The 26,736-nt window shown below is 48.2% G+C and overlaps 1 protein-coding gene and 1 long non-coding RNA gene across 4 annotated transcripts in view; one reads left to right on the top strand and one right to left on the bottom strand.

The window, feature by feature from the left end:
- ADGRD1 (adhesion G protein-coupled receptor D1) overlaps positions 1 to 26,736 on the top strand; it is a 122,710-nt gene that overhangs the window by 16,582 nt on the left and 79,392 nt on the right. For 2 of the 3 annotated variants that reach the window (XM_077875202.1, XM_077875203.1), the window contains 7 exons: positions 9,816 to 9,995; positions 13,308 to 13,562; positions 17,203 to 17,267; positions 17,965 to 18,120; positions 21,898 to 21,957; positions 24,613 to 24,730; positions 25,797 to 25,907. In XM_077875202.1, coding sequence (XP_077731328.1) covers positions 9,816 to 9,995; positions 13,308 to 13,562; positions 17,203 to 17,267; positions 17,965 to 18,120; positions 21,898 to 21,957; positions 24,613 to 24,730; positions 25,797 to 25,907 — 945 coding nt within the window. The remainder of the gene's footprint in view (positions 1 to 9,815; positions 9,996 to 13,307; positions 13,563 to 17,202; positions 17,268 to 17,964; positions 18,121 to 21,897; positions 21,958 to 24,612; positions 24,731 to 25,796; positions 25,908 to 26,736) is intronic. The other variant, XM_077875205.1, reaches the window with a different exon arrangement.
- LOC144299695 (uncharacterized) lies at positions 14,390 to 19,474 on the bottom strand. Its single transcript, XR_013366358.1, has 2 exons — positions 19,207 to 19,474; positions 14,390 to 15,266 (listed from the first exon to the last, which is right to left on the bottom strand). It is a non-coding gene; the product is annotated as an uncharacterized LOC144299695 (long non-coding RNA).

Below are 26,736 nucleotides of genomic sequence, written 5' to 3'. Positions count from 1 at the left end.
TCTGAACACAAATAGCTCATCAGAAATGTGATTTCCTAGATACGATTTAGGATGAGACTTCAGTACGTAGCAAGCTTTAGGCATGGGCTGACTTCAAGAAATGACGTCAGTAACAATAGGGAGGAAGGGAGTGGTCAGGTGTAAAGGTTGTGAGTGACCAGAATGCGGGAACCTGAGATGTGGGGTCTTTCCAGATCCATCCATCCCCTCCTCCTCCACACATTTGTCTCTGTTTCTCTGGAGTTTTTTGGTGGTGACAGTTAGTGGGCTCAGACTTATAGTCCATTACTCTTGTGATAAAAACTAACATTAAAATAAAGAGAGACCCATCCATCAGGTCAACTATTTTTATATTTCTTATTTCCAAATTCTCTTGTGGTCTCCATTCATGGTTTTGGCTGCTCTTTGAAGAAAAAAAAAAGAGGATGCTTTTAGGAGCAGAGTTGAAGTCTGAGCTTTTCAAAAAAGGACTAAACGCCTGAGCAGCTGACCGCCAGCCCTGCACGCCCTCCACCAGGCCGCCCACCGCTGCTTCCTGTGCCCATGCCCACTCCTGCTGGACCCGATCTCCATCTGTGCTCCACCTTCCTGCATTTTTGGCAAACACTCCTGCCTCTTGGCAAATGGTGCTTTCTCAGGAAGTTTTTCATGGGCATCATGTGTAAACTGGGGAATGTTTTGAGGCTATTATGAGGGGAAAAGGCTATTTGGATGCCTGGCCATTCTTGAATGTGAACCTAAGGAAACACAGTCTGTGTTCCTTCAGGATGAGGTGTCTGTCCTTCATTCCCCACAACCTGCAAGGGCACAAGTTGGGAAACTCAGTGTAGGGAGGGAGACTTCCTGGAATGTTCTAGCACCTGGTCTCACCCACCCGTAGACCTTGAGGGCTCAGCTCAGGTGTTACTTCCAGACAGGTGAGTCCCTTTGTCTGTGCTCCCCTGGCTCGCTACCGTGTTCCTCTCCAGCATGCCTTTGGCCCATGAGGGCCTGCTCACCATCCATCTTTCCTAGCGACAGCAGCACAGTGAGGCCAGGGACTGTGTCTGTCTTGGTCACCACTGTATTTTTGGGGATGAAAACCAGCCTCATAGATGCTTCCTACGAGTCGGTGAGCAGATACATCTAGTGGGGCTTTTGAATGTTTCCATCCCTTCGAAGGTCTCTCTGTTCTGATCTTTAGATGTTGTCTCTGATCTTGGACCAAATTCCACCTGGGGTGACTTCTATCCATTACCTCTGATGCCAGCTCAGCTCTAATCACATGGGCTGCTCTCAGGAAGGACATCTTCCTGTTTTACTCATCTGCTTACCTTGGCTCCCTGTACATATGCCCCTCATTTTCTTCTTGTGCACAGAACTTCCTCTGCTTGTAAACACCGAGTTGACCATGAAACCCCATCGTGGCAGGTGGAAACCCTCAGCACTCACATTCCCTCCTTCCTAGCTCTGAGGTGACTTCTCCTTTGTATGAGGTTTCTAAATCCAAGCAGCTGTCAAAAAATATCTGAAAATATCTGAGATATTTGCAGAATGGAGTTTCAGGAAAGAAATTTCCAGAGAGGTCTGGCGGATGCAGGCTAGGCATGGATCCAGCTGCCGTCTTCCTGGGATGGTCTGGGGTTACAGGGATATTGGAGCATGAGTGGATGATCCTCAGGGAAGCATTCATCTGTACACTCAGGTTACAGATGGGGGAACTGAGGCCCAGAGGTGAGCAAGACCTGTGAGAGCAGCACACTGACTTAGTGCAGTGAGTCTCTAAGTATTGTTTATGGACTACGGGCAGCAGGGCCACTTGCGGAGATGTTGAAAGTGGAAGTTCTCAGGCTCCTGCATTCAGGATCTACTGAATCCATTCTGTGGACAAAGCCTTGGAATCTGTATTTGTAGCCGGGACCTCCTGGTGATTCTCTTGGATCCTGTCCTCAAATTGGCTACAGCTGACCATCCCACAAATGTGTTTTATTTGATAGCATTATGTTGATCCTCTTGGTTTTTATATATTAGCGAATTTTCTAAACTGTTTTTAGCCAAATATCCCAGCTCAGTAAATTTACAGAAACAGCCTCCCACAGTGCTTTAAATGTGTTTTTTTTTTTTTTGTATTTAACTCCTGTATAAGGGAACATTTCAGTTAAAAAAATCTATACTTTTGACTTCTCTTAAAGAAAGTCAGAAAATCCAACAACACTCCTGTGTACCTGGCAGCAGTTGGTTGGAGTCGAGGGTTGTCCCTCAGATAGGTCATACTCTCTTGATCTTCTTGGTCCCCAGTGCTCCTGCTGCCTCCTGGGCTGAGACTGAAGGGCAGTTGGCACATGGCACTGTGGCTTGTGCTGTCTCTCTCTGAAAGTGGCAATGATGGGGAGATGGAGGAGCTGAAGAGAGTCCCACTGTGCCAGGTGTGTCAAGAAGAAGCTAGAGAGAGCCTTTTCTTGGCCCATGGGCAGAAGTATTTGATATGGAAAAGTCTTGCTCTGTGAAGCAGCATGGTGCATGTTGAAAGCACACAGCCCGAGCTTCCTTTATGAAACCACCTGGTTTTCTTGCTCATGGATGCAGTTCTCCTGGCCGGATGGGCTCTGTCATGCACACTGGAGTCCAAGAGACACTGTCTTGCTGTGCCTCTTCTGTGTCTCTGCTGTGTCTCTCATTCTGTTCCATCTCAGATATCCCTGAGGATGGAAATCCTCCTCAGTCACCTAGTATCTGAGGTCCAGATTCTTCACCGCTATGACCTTCAGCTCTTCTGTTTTACTCTTTGTGGTGTCTTCTCTCTCACCTTCTTTGGCTCTTACTTCTCATCTTCTAATTATGGAGCCAGAAAAAAAAAAAACCTCATTAGGATATCGTGTTGAATATTCACTGTCCTCACGTTCTCTTGGTGCTGGGTCAAAGTCAGATGTGAGGGAAGACACTGCACTCTGGGTCACTGAGTCGCTACCTGTTAACTTCCCACCTTAGGAAAAAGACCTCTTGTATTTACAGACAACCATACATAGCTGTACTCTTTCCTCTTCAGTTGTTCTACGCGTTTTGGGATCAATTAGAAAGTCTTATGAGCCATTCTCTTTATGTTTTTAGGCACATGGGTCTCCACAGTATTGAGAATTACTTGGAAATTGTACCAAGGAAGCTTGCAGAGCCAGACATACTTCTATCCCCACAGTTTTGATGTGGGCAGAAGAGGGGCATACTGATCTCTTTAACTCAGCCTACGCAGTGCCAACTGTGGAGTCAGTGTAGCAGTGAGGTGTGACGGTGTCTACACCAGACAACAAGTCCAAGGCAGGGTCATTGACTTTAACTGGTTTGGGTTGAATGATGCAATTATTTACATTTCCAGTAATGATGGAATGTCTTTTAGGACCAATGATTCTTAAGTTTTTAACCACTTTTATAATTTTTACCCACAAACATGTACCACCTGAACTATTATTATACTTAGTGTTTTTCTTTAAATTTCACCTGCTTGGATTTAATTAAAAAAGAAACCATGTCACCCCCATGAATTGAAAACCAGTACTAATTCCTGTAAGTGGCAGTGGGCACCTGCATTACTGAGTTCTACTTGGATATCACTGCCCATCAAGGGCTTCACATTTGACATGTGGCATTTCTTTGCTATGTGGGGATTAGTGATTGTTCTTTACACTCTGATGGATTGTCTCTTTGTTGCTGTCAGAAGAGCAGAGAGAAACTTGAGAAAGGCGCAGCTTCTTACACTGTGATTTGTGTTGTGTCAAGGCATGTTTCTGTACTAAAATTCTCTTGGAGCAAGTGTCCCAGACCCTAGGGTGTGCAATTACCAACAATGTCATTTTAAGGGGCCCTATGCTGAAACATGGGATGAAGATTACATTTTAGTGTCTTAGGAGATCAGGGTTTGGGATGGGAGATGGCAAACTTGTGGATCAACCATCACTGGGTGTCGGGAGCTTTCCCCAGGTGAGCCAGAAAGCCCAAACTTGTCAGACTCATTCTGCTCCCAGCCTGTGCTCTGTGGAAGTACCTGGCAGGTGTTGCCCCGTCCAGGAGAGGAGAGGCTGTGGGAGCCCTGCACAACCAGATCCTCTCCTGCACAACCACGTTTCAGGAAAACCCACCAAGAACCCAGTAGTTGGGAGGTCCCCTTGACATCCTCTGTTCATGTGACAAAGTGACCAGGGCCTCAGTTCTGGGAGGCCTCTCTTACCCTGAAACCGGGAGAACATGCAGCTCACCTGCCTAGGGTGTGCTGACAAACTGAACCAGCCAGAGCTGCTTAAAGACCTTCCTGACCTCACAAAGTCCCTTCCTCTTTCTAAATACCTTTCTATTTAGAGATATCTGTGGATAAACAGCTTTGTAAAAAGTCACAAGACAGTTCCCACATACCCTCTGCCCATTTCGCTGGTGTGGTGAATGAGGACTGTGAGGGTCCTGGATTGCGTGTGACCCTGGTGTAGCCTCTGAAGCGGCAGGAGGGCAGAGTCCAAGACAGACATTCGCAGGTGGCTCTGAATGGGGAGCAAGGGACCTGAGCCAAGGGATGCAAGCGCCTCCAGAAGCGGAAAAGGGAGGGAACACGTTCTCCCCTGGGGCCTCTGGAGGGAAGGCGGCCCTGCCATCACCACAAGTTTAGCCTCATAAGACATCTTGCCTCCAGAGCAATGAGTGTTGTTACAAGGCTGTACACTTGGGTGGGATTTGCTGTAGCAGCCCTGGGAGACCCGGGCAGGCATGCAGCCTCCTGTCTCCCTCTGAACCTCGGCACAGGTACCAGACCCAATTCCCTCCTGGTGCTTGTGCCTGGCACCTAATTCTCTGCTTCTCTTTCCCCTCCCCCACCACATGTGGCCAGAAAACCTATGTGAGTCGGGTTCCTTCTATGCATTTTGGTCCCTTCCTTGTGGGAGAATGCCCACTCCTTCAGATCTCAATTCCAAAGCCACCCGTTTGGGGAAGCCACTCTTAGTCTTCAGGCCACTGGATCCAGGTGTCACTGAACAGACTCCATGTCTGTCTGTCTGTCCCTGCCCTGCATGGCAGTTAGTGCCAGCAGCCCGGGACCTTGTGGGTCTGTGTAGCCTTCTGTAGGCAGATCCTTGCTCCTCGTGTCTGATGTCATCAGCCACCAAATAAATATCCGTGGAAGGAAGCACTGAGAGTATTGCCATGGACTGAATGTGTCACCTCTGTATTCATAGGTTGAAGCCTTGTCCCTAAGAGGAAGGTGATGGAAGTGGGCCTTTGCAAGTGGCAGGATTGGGGGAGGTGGGACTAATGCCTTCTGCGAGCATACCAGGAAGGGCCATGGAAGAGGACCCTCACCGGGGTCCAGCTTCCAGGAGGTGAGAAGCTCTGGAGGCCGCCAGTCAGTGTCTTCTGCTGCAGCACCGAGATGGGGCTTCTCTCAGACCAGAACTTGGCACTGTGGGGACAGTGGGTGGCACTGGACATGGATGTCCTCAGTTTCCCACTCTAGAGCATTCTTGAGCCTGCTCTTTGGGCTCAGGGTAGCTGTTTGTGCTGATTTGCTTCCAGGTAGCTGCCAGGGCTGATGGTATGGACAGGCTGTTCCCCTCTGTCATGGTCTCATATGGGCCACGACCACCTCTGGCGGGACCCAAGTACCTTTGTAAGCAGGAGAGGATGGAGGGTCTGGAGCAGCCACTCTGGTATATCCTTCCCAAACCCTCTACCCAAAGTGCTGGTGAGGAAGGAAGGAGGGAGCCATGTGCACTCCTTGTGCTGGCCTCTGGGGGGACAGTGGGGTCAGGAACGGAAATGTCAGTTAAAAGTCATGGTGAGCAATAGAAACTCAACTCAATTAGGCTTAAACAAAAGGGGGAATTTGTTGGCTCATGGAAGGGATGGCTTCAGGTGAGACTGTGTTTGGTTAGCCATTGCCCTGCAATACAAAAGACCACTGGTGTCACTTTTCCCAGTTTCACGGACTGGCGGGACTCAGCGGGCCCTTCCCATTGGGGGCCTCCAACAGCTGCAGTCAGACAGTGGCCAGGCCTGGGGTCACCTGAAGGCTCACCTGGGCTGGATTCCTAGGATCGCTCCCTCCCTCTCACTCTGGCACGCGCACGTGTGGTGTCTTTCCTTAGCGGTGTGGTCTGGACTTCTCCCATGTCGGCTCAGAGCTCCAAGAGGCAGAGAGCTGAAGCTGCTAGACAGTAACCATAGCTGGGGCTGGGCCAATGTCACTTCTGTGTCCCCTCTGGGTCAAGTTGGGCACAAGGCAGTGGGGAACTTGGCTCTGCTGGAGAGTGGTGGGGTCATGGGGTCCGACAGCAGGTGGAATGGGGGGCATCGTGGCTGTCTGCATCAAGTTGGGTGCAGATGCTCAAATACTCTCATCAGAAGTATGCATCTCTCCTTGCTCTGACCTTTGTCAGCAGGGCTCTCCAGATGGGAGAGCACTGTAGGCCCAGAGGTTCCATCCAGGCCCAGCGTGACCCTTATGGGTGCCGCCAGTGTCGGCCTGGGGTGTGTGTGGTTGGCCCTACCCAACTGGAGGAAACGGGTGGGCAGCATGGCTCTCCCTGGGGCACAGAGGTGCTGTTCCTGGGTAAGGGTGCATAGATGCCATGCTGGCCACAAGGCATGGGAAGGGCTGCTCCTCTACCTGGAAGGACTCCTCCCTCACCCACACCCACCACAGACACACAGAGAGGACAGTGTGTTCACCAAGACTTCCTTACTTGGCCTGGGTCTTTGTTGTGCATTTTTTTTCTTCCCGTAATTCCTGAGTTTTTTTTTTTTTTTTTTTTGTCTAGTTCAGCAATTGAGTGATGGTGCTCTTGAACACACAATGTCCTCTCTGTGGGAGGGGAGAGTAGAACAGCACGGTGATCACAGGTGCAGAGTCCAGAATCACCCTGACAAGTCCAAATCCTGCCTGTTACCAGCTGTGTGGCCTTGCACGTGTTACCTGTTTTCCCGCCTGTAAAATGGGGACACTGAGCACACCTACTTCACAGGGTTGTTGGAAGGATTAAGAATTAACATACGGACTCGTCTTAGAACCATCTTCCTTGTTCCTAGGAAATTCCCATTAAATGCTAGTGATCACATTTTTCTCTGTGAAGTGTCTTCACATAGTAAGGAAATGTATCTGTTAAATGTATCACATGTATTTTTTTCTTCCTGGATCACCATTTGTACTTTGGCTTTGTTATGGTAAGTTATTTGCCTTGCAGAATTTTGTATTTCTTTGCTTGAATGTATCCGTCTCTCTTTTTTTTTTTTTTTTTTATTTATTTATGATAGTCACACACACAGAGAGAGAGGCAGAGACATAGGCAGAGGGAGAAGCAGGCTCCATGCACCAGGAGCCCGATGTGGGATTTGATCCCGGGTCTCCAGGATCACGCCCTGGGCCGAAGGCAGGCGCTAAACCGCTGCGCCACCCAGGGATCCCGTATCCGTCTCTTCTTATGGCATCTGGATCTTGCTGAGAAAGACATCATTCTTTTTTCTGGATCTTGCTGAGAAAGACAGCATCCTCATTTTCTCTTTGGGTAGATTCAGATTTAATGCTCATATGGAGAAAGAAGTGTGGTATCACTTATCAGTGATCACACTTCCTTTTTACCCCTTCAACTTGTTTCTTCCTTGGGTTGATGACCTGCGTGCCTGGAGCCACGCTCCCAGGGATGCCGGTGTTAGGGCTCCCTAAGACTCTGGGGAGATGTGAACTGACATTAGAAGATAAGGATATTTCTCAGATGGGAGCGATTTTCACGCAGGTTACATGGATGAAAATGAAATGCTCGCCTTATCCTTACCTAATGCCAAACCGACTGCCTTATTTTTGTTTCTCTTCCTGGACAGACATTTGGCCAAGATGGGATTGAATAAAAGGAATTTCTAAATGCAGCAAAGTGTTTGGAAAAAATTAATGAATCCTCTGGGAATTCATTTCATAACAAAAATTTCACAATGCATGTGTTTGATTCCTGGTGAAATGGGTTGTTTCTGAGAGCAGGGAAGCATGGCAGGAGGGCCGTGGTTTGTGCTGGGCTCTGCTTCAAGGGCGCGCAGGGAGCAGGCTCCGGGAAGGGTCCTGGGACCAGCCCATTGCCTCTGAGCAGTCTTCCATCCAGGGTTCTGCCCTTCAGGGCACTTGGGGGGCTGTCTGCTTTCCTCAGTGGCCCTAAGTACTCACCCCTATGACTTGGAGTTCTATTCCAGCTTCTCAGAGGTAAGGAAAGGGCCAGGCCCCTGCCCTTATTATGAGATTCCTCTTATATTAAAAAAAAATCCAAACCAGGCTATAAAATTATTCTGTTCTACATGCTTCTCATTAGCAGATTAGACCTCCAAGCCCACCAAAGTATAATGCAATCTGATGATCACAAGACATTTGAACAGCTTATAATGTATGTGTCAGCCCATAAGGTGTTACAGGAAAGGTGGTTGGACAGGACACACGTTTATATTTGATGGCCAATGTCTGCTAATTTAATGACTCTCTCAGGCTGTGTCTGTAATCTCATCTGAAGACAAGGCCCAAAGTCGAAGTTAGGTGCCATTTGTACATGAAAGCCACCCCCACCCCCCAATGAGTCAGGAGTCTCAGGCTCTTTCCTCTCTCCTGCTCAGGGCCAGACTGGGAGGGTCAGGGCAGCTGGGATTATTTCTGGCTCCCACCCGAAGTCCACGCAGGTTGCTGGCTCAGCACTCGCATGTGTGTGTGCTCTCTGGCACACAGGCACACACATCTACACACACAGTTACTCATGCAAGGAAAGGGTTAATGTCACTGGGGTCAGACAAGCAGGACAGAGGCTCAGATTCAGAACTCTAAACAGTGGCAGGCAACCTGAAATGCAGCTGAGCCTCTGGCCAGCTCCGCCCATATGTCCCTCACCCAGGAGTCCGGCCTCCAGGCCTGCAGGGTGACTGTGGAACAGGGTCTCCACCACCAAGAACTGGACTTACTCTCAGGTAAGATGCAGTGACCATGGAGCCAACTTGTTCATAGTCACATCTGAGTGAAGAGCACTTAGTTCACGTGGTAGGATGCAGGGTGTCTTCAAAGGGCCTCCGCGGACTCCCCCTGTTCCTCTGTTGGAACTATTTGTAAATGCCAAAACCTTAAAAGTGGGCTTCCCTTTGGACTGGGAATTCCCCACTAGGAACACATCCTAAAGGCACAGAGTCCAAACATGCCAGAAGGTTTTAGCTTCCAGTTCTGTCTGGAGAATGAAGAGCTGAAGGAAGCTGTGTGACCCTGATTTAGAATATAACACTGTGTAGACATACAGCACGACGGTGTGAAAAGTCTATTTATGGACATTGGAGGAAGCTCATGATGCAGGAAGTTTTTTAAAGATGTGGCTTATAAGCTAGTATGCTTGAGCTGGTCCCTTTCTTTGTAAAATGTACTGGCAGGAAAGGTTTTAGAGGGACAGACCATATGGATGCTTCTGGATAGAAAGGAGGGGTAAGGACAGAAGGGTGCAGGTTGTTGAGATCTGTGGGCTCTGGGGCCACAAGGCTTCCTCTTGGATCCTGCTTCGATGCTGGCTTGCTGACCTTGGGCAAGCTGGCCCCAGTGCCCGCATTTGCACAATGGGGATGTTAACCAGGGTTTACGATACTGAAGGAGATGATTCACTCAGAACTCCTGGGAAAGTGTCCAGTACTTACTGAGCTTTGATAAATATTGTCTGATTGGAACATGCATCATCTCTAGAGTGAGAAAAAGATGGCTTCTCAAATGGATGTTAGGAGCCGAGACAAGGACCTGCTTCTGAGGGCGGGTTCCCCTCTGTGGTCTGTCAGTCCTGACCCTGTGCCTTCCCTTCCTTCAGGAGTCACGTTTTCTTTCTTCTGGAAGACACAAGGAGAGCAGTCCAGGCCCACCCCTTCTGCTTACAGGGGACAGGTAGTTTCTGATGGCTTCAAAGTCTGCTCCAGTGGTGGCAAGGGCTCTGTGGAGCTGTATACACGGGAGAACTCCATGACGTGGGAAGCCACCTTCAGCCCGCCAGGTAAGGGCCTGCCTGGGGACACCTGCTGGAGAGGCCCAGCAGCCGGCAGCCAGGTGCCCGCACTCCCTCCCACCCCAGCTGTGTGCCGGCCTCAGCTGCCCTGTCCTAGAGGGGAAGTGCTGATGGGACTTGACCAGGTTGTGCAGGATACTGTTTCTACCTCTCCCTCCTCTCCTGGCTCCCTGGCTCCCTCCCCTCCGGCCGTCTCCCCTCCCTCTTCTCCCCCTGCTGCCTTTCTTCTTCTCCTGTTCCTCCTCCTCCTCCCCTTTAAAATGGTATAGATATGGCAATATTTAGGATATGAAAATCTTTTGGAACAGAGGCTGAAGACTAGGCAAGGAAGTGGGGGTGAGGGTGGTGATGCTCTGGGACGAATGGGGGACATCATGGGGCTGTGTAGACAGTGGGGGAGTTTGCAGGTGGGTGTTGCAGGGCCATGTGGCTCTGTCTGGAGATTCCTGCTTTCTCTGTGGCATGAGATCAGGTCCTGCCACAGGGCAGGGGTCAGAGGCCTGGGGCAGGAAGCTGGAGGAGCATAGGGTCTCAAGTGGAAACTGGGTAAGGAAGAGAAGTATTGGGGTGACATTGAGAGTGAGTCCAGTCTGGGCTGAAGGCTAGGAGGGATGCGTGGAGGGGGAGGGGGATAGAAGGAAGGCCTCCAGTAGGAAATGGTACCTGAGATATTAAGGACAATTCACTTTCTGGGCCATTTCAAGAGGCTGTGTGTCTCAGTTGTTAAAAGACATGGATGACTCTGGAGCCAAACAGGCTGGGTCAGACCCCTCTCTGTACCATCCTACCTGTGAGCCAGGAGCCTTACTCACTCACCCCAAGCTTGAACCTCTACCTTGCCTCTGTAACAGGTCTGGGACAATCTTGCCTACTTGCTTTCTCTGACCCCAGGCCAGGGGGAATCTGCCTCCCCTGCCCTATACAGAACTACCTGTATCTTGTTCATGGTGCTTATCATGTTCTACCCAAGGTCTGGTTCTTCTATAAGAGTCTTATCTCTGCTCCTTGGGGCTGATGCTGAATGGGGGCACCTAGTAGGTTTCTACTAGTAGAAACCTAGTAGGTTTCTTCAACATATTTTAAGGTAAAGTCTACTGAACTCTGTTTTTCTTCCCAGAAGAAGAAAATCTTAAATCAACTGCTGGGTGATTTAAGAATTGTAAACATTTCTGCCTGGCAAATACATTGTTTGTTCATTGAAGAAATTTGTTATTCTTGCTTTGAACTCAAAGGCAATAAAACTTTGGACCCATTTAGGACCCAAGCGCTCTCCAGGGACTCAAAATTAGAGAGCTGCACAATCCTGAGCAATTGCTGGGTGATTGACTTACAGAACTTGATCTTCTTAAAAAATTATTTTATTTTTCATCATGATAAGAGTACTCTTTAATCCCCATCACCTATTTCACTCAGCCCCCAACCCCTTCCTCTCTCTGACTTCCAGTTTGTTCTCTATAGTTAAGAATCTGTTTCTTGGTTTGTCTCCTTTTGTTTTGCTTCTTAAATTCTACATGAGTGAGATCATATGGTATTTGTCTTGACTTATTTAGCATTATACTCTGTAGGTCCATCCATGTCATTGCAAATGGCAAGATTTCATTCCTTTTTATGGCTGAGTAATACTCCATTATATATATCCGCCATCTTTATCCATTCATTAGTCCATGGACACTTGGGCCACTTCCATAATTTGGCTATTGTAGATAATGCTGCTATAAACATAGGGATGCATGTATCACTTTGAATTTGTATCTTTGTATTCTTTGGGCAAATACCTCCTAGTGCAATTGCTAGATTATAGGGTAGCTCTATTTTTAACTTTTTGAGGAACCTCTATACTGTCCTCTACAGTGCCTCACCAGTTTGCATTGCCACCAACAGTGCACAAGGGTTTTTTTCTCCACATCTTTGCCAACACCTGTTGTTTCTTGTGTTTTTGATTTTAGCCATTCTGACACATTCTGTGAAGTGATATCTCATTGTGTTTTGAATTTCATTTCCCTGATAATGAGTGATGTTGAGCATCTTTTTATGTCTTTTGGCCATGTGGATGTCTTCTTCTTTGGAGAAATGTCTATTCATATCTTCTGCCCATTTTAAAAATTGGATTATTTGTTTTGGGTGTTGAGTTGTATCAGTTCTTTATACATTTTGGATACTAACTCTTATCAGGTATGTCATTTGCAAATATCTTCTTCCATTCTGTAGGCTTCCCTTTCGTTTTGTTGTTTCCTTCACTGTGCAGAAGCTTTTATTTTGATGCAGTCCCAATAGCTAATTGCACCAGAGTCTACTCAGATTTCTGTAATTATTATAAGGGAAGATTTGGGGACAATTTACCAAAAGTATAATTCTGATGACTTAGGTTGGAGAAAAATCTCCTTGGAGTTGCCATCTCTAGAAATAAAGGGTGGTTGTTTCAATTGCTGGGTGATTTAAGATGATGCCTGGCTTGAAGTGATACATGCCTTTAAAGAGCTGCCTTGTTCCTTTCAAAAGCAAGCCCATGAGATGTCTTAACACAACACTTGCAAAATGAAGTGAGGCCCTTTGTGGGGCAAGCTTCTGTCAAAGTCTGACAAACATTCCTCTTATTGGTGACCGTGGTTCTCATGCCAGAGAGAATGAGCCAGGAGGGTGGCCCTGCCTACCATGGTACCACCGTGTTGGTTAATATCACATGTACTATGTTGGAGCAGAGGTGGATACCAAATTTTGTGGGCTGAATCAGGCTCTTAGATAAATTTTATTGCCACATAGATTTTATTGACCTGCACTATGATGGCCTAGGCAGGACCAAAAAAATTTTTTTGAACAAGTCATGACCACTACCTATTATTTAGTTTTAATTTTATTTTTAATTTTATTTTTTTAAATTTTTATTTATTTATGATAGTCACAGAGAGAGAGAGAGGCACAGAGACACAGGCAGAGGGAGAAGCAGGCTCCATGCACCGGGAGCCCGATGTGGGATTCGATCCCGGGTCTACCAGGATCGCGCCCTGGGCCAAAGGCAGGCACCAAACCTCTGCGCCACCCAGGGATCCCTAGTTTTAATTTTAAATATCAAAGGATCCAATTTAAAATAGCAAAGGGTCTCTTTGGACTGCTTCTGGGATTTTAGGGGCAGGAATTTCTTCCCTGTACTTCAAAAGACTCAGGAAAGTGATCCATATTATGACTCACCACCAAGGTTAAAAGTGACTAATCATCTCAAAAGGGATGTGCTTAACAACTGGGAGACACATGCATGGGGAGCTCTTCTCACATCAGCAGAACAGTGACCTTTGCTCTCTCTAGGTCCCTACTGGACTCATGTCCTGTTTACATGGAAATCCAAGGAGGGTTTGAAAGTCTACGTCAATGGGACCCTGAGCACCTCTGACCCAAGTGGCAAAGTATCTCATGCCTACGGGGAGCCCAGCGTCAACCTCGTGATAGGGTCTGAGCAGGATGAGACCAAGCATTATGAAGATGGAGCTTTTGATGAGTTCATCATTTGGGAGCGGGTCCTGACCCCGGACGAGATCGCGATGTACTTCACAGCTGCCATTGGTCAGTGGGCATGGCGGGGAGGGCTCAGGCCAGCTCTGCCCATCTCTGGAAGGGAAAGGCTCCTTCTGTCCACCTCCCTTACTAGCATTTCTCACTTTCCACTCTCCTGAGGTGGCCGTCTGTGCTGCAGGCTGCGAGGAATCCTGATGAACCTCATAAATACAGTCATTTCTCTAGAACACCTGTTTCTTAAGATGGAGTAACTGGCAACTTAGAGGAGAGACACTGAGATGAATATCCTGCTGGTCACCACGGGTTTTCAAGTTGTACATGATGGATGATTACAGACAGCTTTGGGGATAGATATTCCAGATCCATTAATGCATTTGATCAACAAATGTTTATCGGGTGCCTTCTGTATGCCAGACTCTGGTGGGTGCTCAGGGACCCCAAAGGATGCCCCCTTCTTGCTCAGTACAGAGTGGTTGTTCAGAAATAGGGCCTGAGGGACAGGAAGCCTGGGTTCAAATCTTCACTCAGCCATGATGACCTGTGGGACTTGGGAAATTACTTTTGTTGAGGTAAAATTCATGTAACATAAATTCAACCATTTGAAGGTATACAGTCCTGTGGTACTATGTTCACTACATTGTGCAGCCATCCTCTCTGGTTTTAAAACAGTCTCAGAACCCTGAAAGAAACCCAGCACCCACCAGCTACTGCTCCTTGTGTTCCCCTCCCAGCCTTTGGCCACCCCAATCCACTTTCTGTGTCTACAGACTTCTGTTGTTTGGGTCTTCCACATACCTGGAATCATGTAATATGTGACTTTTTGTGTCTTAATCTTTCCAAGTCACAGCACTCTTTTTTTTTTGAAATGATGGAAATAGTAGTACCTATGTCCCAGAAAGCTGGGGGCTATGGAGATATCATGTGACAGGTGTAAGGCATCAGCAGAATGCCATGGGGCAGGTTTTTGCAACATTTTCACTGTTTTTAAGATTAATACTTTCCCTTCATTCCATTTTCATTCTGCCAACACATGAATGTACTGAATCTTTATTTCAACAAGAAATAATCTGCCAGAAAACAACAGTCACTCATAAACATTTGTCAGCTGGCCACTGCGTGGACACCAGAGCAGCAGGGGAATGCCAGGACCAGGAGCTGAAAGGCTTGCCGCCCCTCAACTTCTGACAGTAAATCCCTTAGCTGTTAGGGGTTTGTGGTTACATGACAGAAAACACAACTAATGTGACTTATGCCAAAGTTAAAAAATCTCACACAATGGAAACAAGAAGAGAAAATCTGCTTCAAGACCCGTTTGCTCTAGGTTTTCACATATCATTAGGAATTTCTGTGTTCTCTGCTTCCTTCTTGTGGTGCCAGCATGGCTGCCATTCCCTCCAGGGCTCCATCCCATCCTCTGCCGAAGACGAAGGGCTTCCTTTTTCTGTCATCTCCTGCAGCAGGGCTGGCCATGACTCTCATTTCATCAGATTGATCTGGTGTTTCCCAGAAACCAAGTACTGTGGCTGAGGGTGGAGAATATGCTGATTGCCTTAAGTCTGCATCATAGTCCACCTGACATGGCAGTGTGGTCAGCCTCCCCAAAGATGACTGTGGCTGCTGGTCTTGGAAGCAGGGCACAGTCACTGTGCTTGCAGGAAGTCTCTGTCCATTGCAGCCTTTGACACCCATTTTTCACTGAGAAAGTAGAATTCATTCCTTTCACACAAGTGACATAAGGACAATATATAGGTCCTGTATAATAAAAAAGGATGTCAATCTCCTGCATTTTATAGCCCAAGATTCAGAAATTTGTCATTTTGAGACCAAGATGTCATCTGTACATGTATTATTGAAAGCCTCAAAAAAAATCCTGCCTTCCTGATACTTTGCCATTTTATTAACACTGGAAAGAGGTGTTGCTGTTTCTGGTTCTTGCAGTTATCCCAACAAATCCTTGTCCCCAGGACATCCCAGGGCTCAGGGATGAGGAGCATCAGCCCCACACCTGACATAGTGTTTCAGGTCACCTCGCCCTCTGTGCCTTCTGAAGGTGGTGTCTGGTTTTTTTTTTTTTTTTTGGGGGGGAGGTATTTAGGAAAGGTGTTTGCATTAACATCTGTGTGTCCCAGGGAGCATTTGCATGCATCTTTATTGAACCAGAACTAGACCCATCAGACCCCATAGTGCTTGGGGACTCAGTTCTGAAGACAGGTCACATGACATAAAGCACATATATAGAAAATGACCTGGAGTCCCCTGGACTGCTCATGTGGGTCAGTCTGTCAGAGCCACAGGTTCAGGTCAGCAGCAGGCAGATAGACATCTGTGCTGAGATCCAGCATCTCTTACCCCAGGCCAGGGCTCTGCTGGGGCTGGTCCGCAGGAAGCAGAACTTGTTCTTTGCATAAAGCCCTGTCTGCACACAAAACATGTGCTCAGAGCAGGCATTTCTCTGTGTGACTTGCCCAGAGGGGGCATCCTCTTCTAATTTATTAGCCAGAACAGGCCAGATGGGGTGACCTTTTCTAATACACACAGAGGCTTTGCCACACAAAGAACCAGAGGAAGTAGAAGGCTGCATCTAGTCTTGATTTTCAAGTATGTATCTTTGGACACTAGAAACACACCCACACAAACAGAGGCCAACAAAATAAGAGCCCTTTGGGACCTGAGACTGCCAGAGGACACAGAAGATTCTCCCTTCTTCTCTCAGCCTCACACGGTCCTCAGCTGAGGGTGGGCAGGATGGCTAGGCTGATCCTCACTGTCTTGCACTTTATTTTGTGGACTCATGTGAGTTATACGTGAATTCAGTGTGACTCCTCTGTCACTCCTTGGCACTTGAATGAATATCGCTCTGACTTGGGGAACGGAATGTTTGGGGCTCTTGTTGTTCAGGCAGTGTCTCCCCTTCCGTGTCTGTCTCCCAGCTACCTGGCCCCTCCCCAACCCAGGGGGCCGGTTACTACTGCAACTAGCTAGGGGTGATGAGGTCATTTCCTTAAGTCACCCCAAGCAACCTTGAGGGATATTCCACAAATGAGGTAGAGTATCTAGTTAGTCTGTTTTCTTACCAGAAAATGCTAAATTAGAAATCATCAGTGGAAAACAGGTGGAGCAGAGCAAATATGGCTTTTGGTGCTGGATATCTTCATTATTTGTAATTACTTATGATTAACCAAATGGAGTAGAAAGAACTAGAATCCTCAGGGTTGAAGGGGCTCAGGAGGAGAGTCCCCCCACTACTTTGTCTTGTTTTACCTGTCTGGGAAGAAGGCTTGACTGGACGGATTGTTCGTCCCAGCCCAGAGATTAACAGCCCTCTCTATTCCATCTTCAACTAGTCCAGACGTAGTTGAAGGCTGTTTCTTTTGGTTCTCTATTTATTTGAAATCAGTAAATGCTTGTATAAAATCATCGTTTATATGATGACTTGCATGAAGGGTGTTCAAAAGCAATTTGAAACATAAATAGGAAAGTAATGTGACCTGGGAAAATCCATACAATCTTGTCTATTGAGCTAATTTACTAGCCCTTTATCTTTCCAGCACCATTCCTACTCAAAACATTCTCAGGCTCTCTTGGATGTGTCTGAAGCTGAAGAATTTTGAACAAAGACAGGTCTTCCTCATGGTGAAAGACTGACCATGTTTCAGGCCTTAATTAAGCGTTACTGATTTTTTTCCAGGAAAGCATGCTTTGTTGTCTTCAACACCACAAAGCTTCTTCATGACACCTCCAGCCAACACCATGGTGAGCATGCACTTTGACTTCGGCTCCGTCTCCCCTTGTTGAAGAATTTCTGCTTAGCCTCTATGCCAGGACTGAATTTCAGTAGGCAGTCTAGCGTCTGGGAAGAAATCATCCCTGGAGGAGAAGCTAACTTTGGCATGAATTCTGGATACCCAGGCTGACTAAAGGGAAAACCCTCTGCTATGTGGCCTCAGGGGTCAAAAGGAAGTAAAGCAGACTGTCCAGGGACACAAATGCTGAGAGTATCTCTGGGCAGGCAGGACCTGTGTTGATGCTTGTTTTCTTTCTGCCGCTTCTCCCAACATTTGAGGAAAGATCAGTCCATACAGAAATGGACTCTGCCATTACCTGTAATCACACCACTACACCTCACTTGGGAAATCTATGGGAATAGTGAGGGCACAGACTCTTACACCATCTATGTGGGTTCAAACCCCAATTCCACATTTATTTCTGGGTAAGCCTTTCTGTGCTTGGTTTTATCTTTCAAGTAGTCACATATTTCTTGAGGTTGTCCAGAGGATGAAAGGTTAGTTAGTATGTGTTAGTGTCACAAAAGTGCCTCCTGATATGCAGTAGGTGCAACTGCCGTTGTCATAGGCTTTAAGAGGCACGAGACCAAAAGGACACACTGAACTTCCAGGGGATTTCTTGGCTTTCGTCCCTAGCCGGAACTCACGCCTCTCATTTCTTTCAGATGCCCACCAATGCCTACCATCCTATCATAACCAACTTGACAGAGAAAAGAAAAAACTTCCAGAGTCCAGGAATTGTACTGAGTTATCTGCAAAACATGTCTCACAAATTACCTGATAAGCCTCTGTCACAGGAAATGGCACTGAACCTCACCAAGGTAAAGCTAGTCATTTCTGTGCTTAGCTGATCAGGGATGACAAAGTGCCAGATCCTGGCCCACAGGCGTGTTTTGTTTAATCTGCACAAAGTTATAGAAAAGTTAGGAGCTTTTACATAAAAGTCTGCATTTTAGACTTTCATGCATAACTGGATAGGGTGGCCTCTCCAGCCAGCTTACCCAGCTGGCTGGGGCCTCTTTAGCCCTGCCTTAGCCCTTCATGTCATGTTCCCACCTCGGCATCTACCTGGCCAAAGGCCATCTGGGCGTGCATCTCTGGTTCTAAACTCTGCTGGCTACCTCGGCACCTGGTAAAGGGTGGGACTGGGTCTTGGGTCCATGTTGCTGTGGAGCCCTAGGCTGCAGTCTGCACACACTGTGACCCACAGTGTTGTGACTTGTGGGCCGGTGGGAATTGCCAAAGTTACCTAGAGCACTTTGTGAACTGGCCATTTATGGCATGGAATCAAGGTGTGGTTGCTTTCCACTCTGCTCCAAATACTTCCTGGGTCGAGGTAGATAGAGGTGGTAAGGTTCCTGTGGCCTTAACTTCCATCTCAGCACCGGGGCTCTTGGCTGAAGTGGAGAGGGAAGGCATGTCTGGGCGGGTTTTTTCTGGAAAGTGTCCCACGTTGGGTGCGGGGGGCAGGGTGCAGGGTGCAGGGCTGTATCTCCCCGAGGGTTCCTTGCCCTGTGCCCTGTGTCCTTGGTCACTCTGTTCTGCGGCAATACGGGGAGACAACAGGAGACTGCGCTCGTGCGCCTGCAGAGAGCAGCGTCTGGCGCGCGGCGAGCGCTCTGGGAGGCTCCTTCATTCCGCCAGGCTTGCTGGCTGATGGCAGGTCCGAGGAGCACGTGCAAAGACGCGCGGGATGCCCCCCACGTGGAGAGAGGGCATCGTCGGCCCCCTGCCCCCGCGGGGAGAAGCCAGAGCCAGCCTCCCAGGCGTCCCCATCCACCCCTGGGGCCAGCCGGGTGCAGGCGTGCGCGGCGCACGCGGCCTGCGGAGTCTGAGGCCTGGCGCTGTGCCTGCTTCCCCACGGCCCCCGCCGCCCCCCTTCCTCCCCGGTCTCCCCGCCGCCCTACCTCCTCGGCCTCCCAGGAGAGCGGCTCCGGCTGCCCACAACCCGCACCAGCCCTGAGTATGTGCAGGCAGGTGGCCGCCTGCTTCACTGCGGGTGCCGGGTTCCGGTGCTTGGTCTTCCCGCACAGCAGGGGCCTGCGGCCGCAGCACAGTTCCGTGTTACCCAATGGCGGGGACAACCCGCCCCCAGGCCCCGCGCCGGCAGCCGGTGCCTGAGGGAGTCCACGAGGCCACGCGTCTTGACCCGGAAGGAGAGTCTTTCCCGCGGTCCGTGTGCAGACCTCCCGTCGCAGCTCATTGGGCGGAGCTCGGTCACGTGACCGCCGGCCCAGGGGAGCGGGCGGGGCACGACGGCTCAGCCAATCACAAGGAGTGTGGGCGGGCCCGAGGCTGCGGGGCGGGGCCGAGGCTGCGGGGCGGGAGCACTTCTGGGTTCAAAGGTGCCGAGGGTCCGCGGCGTGTGGGGGACCCAGGCCAGGGCCTGTCTGTAGCCGAGAGGGGGTGCCTGTTGGAGCGTAGGCGCCACTGCAGGTCAGCACGGCAAACTTCCTCTGGAAGCTCCGCTTTCCTCTCTCCCCTGCCTCTCCCTGGGCCACCTGGCCTTGCCCGGGCCAAGTGCTCAGGGCCCGCAAGCGGGGCGGGGAGCAGGGACGGCGGCCGGTCCGTAGCGGTGGCGGCTCGCTGCTCGGAGCCCCGGGTTTGACCTGCAGGGCTGCCCCTTCCGCTTGTGCAAGGGAGGCCCCGTACCTGGATCTTACGTGCAGATTTGTGAGGCGCATTCAGCCTCTGGGCCCTCGGTTTGGGACTTCCGACGTGGACCTCAGTGGAGAGATCTGACTCCGGGTGTCCTGCAGAGGAATCCTGCAGATTGGCCCCGAATCCTGCCCATCTCTGATTCCATGAGAAGTAATATCTAATTTTCCATGAAGTCCCCTGGCTTCTCAGCGCTAGCAATCGGGCAGGAAAATGGTGAGAAGTCAGGTCCTGTGCCAGTTGATAGGGGGCCGTTAGCCACATCCAGCTGGGGAGGGCTTGAGCTGTGGTCAACTCAGACTGAGATGTGCTTAAAATACACGCCAGATTTCTAACACTGAGGACACAGAAAAGAATGTAAAATATTGAATTGATAATTTTTATATTAGCATGTTGAAGTGCTATTTTAGATATATTGGACTAAGTAAAAATTACTTTGTAAAAACTAATGAAAATTAGTTTCACCTTTTTTTTTTTTTTTCTTTTAGAGTATGGCTATTAGAGGGGTACCTGGATGGCTCAGTTGGTTAAACCCTGACTCCTGGTTTTGGCTCAGGTCATGATCTCAGGGTCCTGAGATCCGGATTCTCCTCCCTCTCCAGCCTCCCCCCGGCTCCCCACAGCTCCTGTGCAAACTTGTGCTTTCTCTCAAAAAAATTAAATAAAATATGGCCTCTAGAAAGTTTAAAAGTTGAAATGTGGCTCACATTATATTTTTATGTCACCAAACTGCTCTAAAGTACAAGTCAGCAGTTTATAGCCATTAGGCCGAATCTGTGTTGCCTGTTTTTGTAAGAAAGTTTTATTGGAACATGCTCATTTAGTTATGTGTCTGTGGCTGCATTTTTATTACAATGACAGAGTTGAGTGTTTCTGACAGAACTGTATGGCCTTAAAGCCTAAATACTAGGTGATCTTTCTTTAAGGAAGTGCTGACTCCTGCACTAGATTATAAATTTTCCCCACTAGACCTCAAGTCCAATATTTTGTTCATCCTTAGTTCTTAAGGCTTTGTCCTTCAGGGTCTTAATAAGTATTTATCAAAGATAATAAAGGAGTGAGGGGTTTTGATGATGTATTCTCTAAATATTTAGTGTCTAAAAGTGAGGAAGAATGTGATTTTTCTGGAAATGGCGGTTTGGTGGAAATGTGGGAGATTTAGTTCAGGCTCTAAGTTTAATTCTGTGTCTACAATAGAAGACAAACAGTTAAAGGCTGATATGAGTGATGTAAATGAGGGACTAGACTAGGTGTCAGGCAGTAGGGAGTGGCGAGGACTAGGGTACACTGAGGAACACGTTTGATTAAGCTGCTGCTTCACTTTTGCCAATGGTGGCCATGTGGGACTGTGGGTTAGGGGTGGTCAAAGCTTCTGCTTTTCTCAAAAGAAGCAGGAAATTAACATTTTCATTTAAATATTCCAATTTGAAAATGTCAAAAGCTAATTTCATTTTTTTTAAATGGTGAGCCAAACCAAATATGATTTTAAGGTGATTTGACCAAAGGTCCCCAAGTAACTTCTTTATGGAGAGGTAATTTCCAATGAACACATGTGGTTTTATGTCAGCTTGGCTTCTCTACCCAAGGAAAGCATATTCAGTGGGCCATGATTTGTTCATCCGTTCATTCATTCATTTATTCATTCAACCGTCATTTACTGAGGGCTGCTTCTATCTCCTAGGCACTGTGTGTGCCTTAGTCTCCATGACTAAGCTGAATGCTTATCACTGATGAATGGATTGTCACAGGGAACAAGTAAGATAGTAGGCCTGAAGGACCTTGTAAAATATAACCCAATATGCTGATATCAGCTATTTTTGTTTATTACTACATGTAAAATCCAAACCAGCCATTGCTTAATAGACATGGAGTAATCAAAGGTCTTGAGATTTTGAGGATTAAGGATACATGCTAAGAAGTGTCATTTTGTCTGCCTTTAGGCTTTCTTAAAAGCCATGGAAGAGGTTCTTCAACTGCCCAGTTGGATTGATGTATCAGAGGTAAGAAAAAAGAACATTTTGATCTTCAAAACGTATGCACTTTGGGAACCACTGTGACTTCCTAGAACTGGTGTAAATATGGCCCAATTCACATCTTGAAGAGAAATGATGCATCTTTTAGTTTTGTAATCTGAAATATTAGAGCACATTTTGACCAGATACAACTGATGTGAAGTATCATGTCTTCTGTATGGCTCAAGAATGTGTCAGTGATACATTATTCTCCTCAACACCAAGCAAGGAAATGGTTGCATTTCTTCCTGAGTGTATACTTGGTTGACCTCTGTTTATCATTTTTTTAAAAATTTTTTTTTAATTTTTTAAAATTTATTTATGATAGTCACAGAGAGAGAGAGAGAGAGAGAGAGAGGCAGAGGCAGAGAAACAGGCAGAGGGAGAAGCAGGCTCCATGCACTGGGAGCCCGACGTGGGATTCGATCCCAGGTCTCCAGGATCACGCCCTGGGCCAAAGGCAGGCACCAAACCGCTGCGCCACCCAGGGATCCCTCTGTTTATCATTTTAATAAGATATGTTTTACCATCACATTGTTCTTGAGTAGTAATAAAAAAAAACATGTTTTATGTTTAAAGATCACTAGATTAAGTGAAAAAAGTAGAACACGTGACAATGTGTATTTCATGGTTATAAATGTAAAAACCAAAAAAGCTTCTTTTCCCCCTGAACTCCAAAGAATTAGAAAGGAGAATAGAATTTTTTCTTTTTAAAAATAACTTAATTGATCCTACTATTTAATGAATAAAACAAGTTAATATGTTGTGAAGGTAGAAACTGTAGATAGTAAAAAATGTATAAAAGAATAGATACCTGAAGTCCTAAGGTGGACCACGACCCTGAGCACACCCCTTCCCGTTCTGCTTTTATTTCACTTACCTGCCTACATAGTCTACAAATACGCTGTGTGTCTGATTTAACCTGGTTGTCTTTGACTCTGCAGGACAGTTTCCACTGACAGTAGGGAGATCAGTCAGGCTAGGCTAGGCTATGCTGCAGTAACAAATAGACCCCTGCATCTCAGTGGCATAGCACAGTTGAAACTTACTTCTCACTCATGCAAAGTCTGGAGTGGGTCCGAGGAGCCTCTCAGTCCAGTGACTTTGGGGTCCTGGCTCTGTCCATTTTCTGATGCTGTGGTCTTAACATGACTTCCAAAGTCCAGCAGTGGGGAGGACTCTCAACTGCCTTGCTTAGCAGAGTTGCAACCACACCATTGTAATATTAAAGTGCTCATTCTCCTGATATCCTATAAGGTTTAAAAAATATTTGCCAGTTTGAGGCAGAAATGTTATTAATGAGATTGCTGTATGGTTTACATTTAATGAACTTTTTATTTAAACAGTTTCAAATGGAATGAGATGGAGTTAACACTAGCAAAGGGAGGAAAACAAGGGATTTGAATTTACAGTTGATCTAGTATTACCTAGAAACAAATTCTTTTTTTTAAAATGCACAACCATCCAGAGGGACTGGAGGCTTCTAGAGGGACTCTGTGTACAGAACTGCGGCATGGGGAACCCCCAAAAAATGGCCAGTGGAGGACCTGAGCAGACCTATTTTATCAGCATCATTATAAAGTAATTTTTTCTTAATGTTCTGCCACAAAATATGAATAATCATGAAACTATTCAGACTTAGGAAGGCTCTAATGTGCATTCAAGAGAAGGTATTAATCAGCTACTGCCCACAGAACTACAGAGAGACACAGATTTCTATGTGTTTAGCCATGCTTTGCTGATTGAAATCAGGCCACAGGCCTCAATGAAAATGTCTAAAATTGGCCTCAATGTTCTATTCCCAGCTCATTAGATTCTCATGGAGTGTGCATCTGTGAGAGAGCGCTAAGGATCCTTAGCAGACAGATGCTTTTCAGAAAGGCAGGAAGGAGGCAAAGGGCATGATGGCAGAGAGGCACAGCCACCGCACACCCAGGGCACTGAAAGGTCCTGTCCCTGTAGTGGTGTGCCTGACGAGGGCCCATCAGCTGGATCTGAGCTGCTGCTGAGATATGGAATGACCAGGAGGGACCCCTGGGATCCTCTCTGTGTTGGGGAATCAGAATGAGTGAAGATGGCCTTTGGAGGGAAGGGATGCACCAGGGGGTTTGAAGAGGCCAGAGAGGATTTGGGGCGCTGGCACCTCCAAAGCATCCCTCCCCTGCATGGAGAATAGGATGAAGCTTCTGGTGTCCTTGTTCTGGAGGGCATTTGGGGGGCAATCAGCCCTCTCCTCCTGAAACGGAAGGGGGCAAGGTGGGGGCTGGTCAGAGCTTTGCTGAGGTGAGTCCATAGGGTAGCTAGCACCAGGTCTCTGTGACCTGTGTCTAAGCATAGAAGCCTTGTGGCTGACGGCCAGGTGACTGGGATGTCTGCTCTCTACCAGGTCAGCTGGGTGGGTGACCTCACTGGCCACTTCTTTGCCTGTGAGAAGGGTAGTGCTGTGGGCTCTCCCCTGCTCCTGCTCATCTGCTCATTGAGGGGACAGGCGGCCTGCCTAGGCCACCACAGACACAGGGCATTCTTCCTTTGGAGGGTGCTGGTGGTGTCAGGGCCAGGCTGCATGTGTTTGGAGGGTAGGCTTCAGAATGGTCACTGTGCAGGTTCTGTTTTCTCAGTTTCCTTGTGTTGTGTTGTTTCCAGGACAATGCTATGGTGGTGGGCTTGATAGAGACTGTTGACACTGTCATGGGCCACATCTCTTCCAGCCTGGTCACCAACGAGCCCCAGGTCACCATCATAGGCTCCTCTTCCATGGCAGGTAGTTGTCAGCTGGGTGTGGGATGGGGCCTTTGGTGCAGGGGCTGGGGACTCAGGAAGGCAGCTGGCCTGTGAGGTTTGCTCTGACGGCCCCGTGCTCACCTACACACGCCTGCATGTACACATCTGCATGGATGCACGCATACACTTGCACGTGCGCACACACAGTGTACACACACTCACACAGGTGCCCACACACTTGCACAAAGGTGCAAACACGTGCAGGTGTGCACGCACACAGGTGCACACACACACGTAGCAGTAAACACACCATCAGCTCAGACCTCTCTGCTTTCCTAAACTATGTTGCCCTTATGCAAAATTACACTTTGGAGGGGCAGTGAGATTGGGGCACAGGTGGTCAGCTGTGATGTGGACGCAAAGTCACAGAAGCATTTGATTGTGACTTGGGAGCCAGAATGAGCTCATGTGACAGTTCTTCTGCTTAGAACAAGAGTCAAAAAGCAGCAGCTCCTTTGGGTGCCTGTAGAATAAAAGGTGCAGAATCAGGTTTCCGAGGGCCGCCTGGAGGCTTGGTCTAAACCTGTTTTTCCGAGGTAATTGGTGTATAGTCCCCCACATGCTGACTTAATGGCCCCTCCATTTGAAAAGCCTTTATCTCAGGAGCTTTGCACTGCTAATACTCCAGCACAAGAACCAAACTCTGGGACACAGGCCGAATGTAGGTTAGTTTTAGTGAACACTTGTCGGCTGAGAGTCAATCTGTACATGACACTGGTGGCTGGAAGGCCAGCATCTCCAGCAACTTCTTCCTCCTGTGTGTCAGGAGGAAGCCCTGAGAGCTGATGGGCTGCCCGGAGGGAAGGAGGGGTCGCCTCAGGCCACAAGCCCCTCCAGCGTGTGGGTCTGATGGTTGTGTCAGCCATACAGTGGAAATGACTTCCCTGGACTCTTATTTTTTTGTAGGTTGTCATTGTCTAGAGGTAATTACACTGCCCAGGGGAGCTTGTTCTGTTAACAAAAGCAGAAGCAGATGGGGTTTTACAGCCTAATTTCCTGCGCTGTGGAGCTTACTGACTGGCTTCTTGTCTTTGGCTTGTTCTCAGAGTTTTCTGTGGCCAAACTCCTACCCGAGACCATAAATTCCTCCCACTACCGCTTCCCAGCCCAGGGGCAGAGCTACATCAAGGTTCCCCATGACGCTTTCCGCAGCCAAGGTGAGTGCTGCTGCTGAGCTACCCCAGGACCCCCGGGACTCAGCTGTCTCAGGTGTGGCCCTTGTAGATATGCTGTCTGCTGTTACCTGGTGGAGGACCACCCTGGAGCCTGCTTGCCTATTCCTGCAGGAGTGGCTCTGGGCCAACATTTCTCAGGGTGTCCTGGGAAGTGCCTGAGATCTCACTCAAAATGCTGATTCCAAGTGTACCCCAGCCTGGTGAACTGGGACTGGAAGGCTGGGAATGTGCATTTGGACAGGCTCTCTGGGTGATTCTGGTTCACTGTGAAGGACACCTGTGTCCTCCCAGATTTGCACAGTGATGCGTCAGCAAAATGTGAAGAGATGTGGCCACCTCACCCACCCCGTGCAGGGTGGCCTCAGGCTAGGTGAGGGGTTTGTCTGTCCAGGGGTCCAGGTTCTACTTTCATCTCAGGGGGCTCAGGCAGCCGTGGCCATTTCTGCTGTGGTGACAGTCCCCTCTGGTCCCTTGAAAAGTGAATGCGTCCACAGGCTTGTCCCTCAGGCAGCCTGAGGGGAGTCTTGGATTCTCAGCTCCTGACAATCTGTCCAGATGATGTGTGATTCCCAGAGTTCTGCCTTAGAGACTGGGTACCAAGGGCAGCCTGGGTGGTGTAGGATCACGGTTTCTCCTCCCCAGCAAGGAGTTGTCACCTGTGTGAAAGGTGCCTGGAGATGTCAAATGACACTCCTGACACATGGGGGGAACCCCAGAACGGGGGGTGTCTGGAGAAGATGCTAAAATCTGACATGATCTTTGGTCACCTCGTACCACTCAGCTCGGCTGCATGATCTAGAAATCCATGGTT

Source organism: Canis aureus, chromosome 27 (genome assembly GCF_053574225.1).
Source record: "Canis aureus isolate CA01 chromosome 27, VMU_Caureus_v.1.0, whole genome shotgun sequence".
NCBI classification, from domain to species: Eukaryota; Metazoa; Chordata; class Mammalia; order Carnivora; family Canidae; genus Canis; species Canis aureus.
This window is presented reverse-complemented; position numbering and strand designations above follow the sequence as displayed.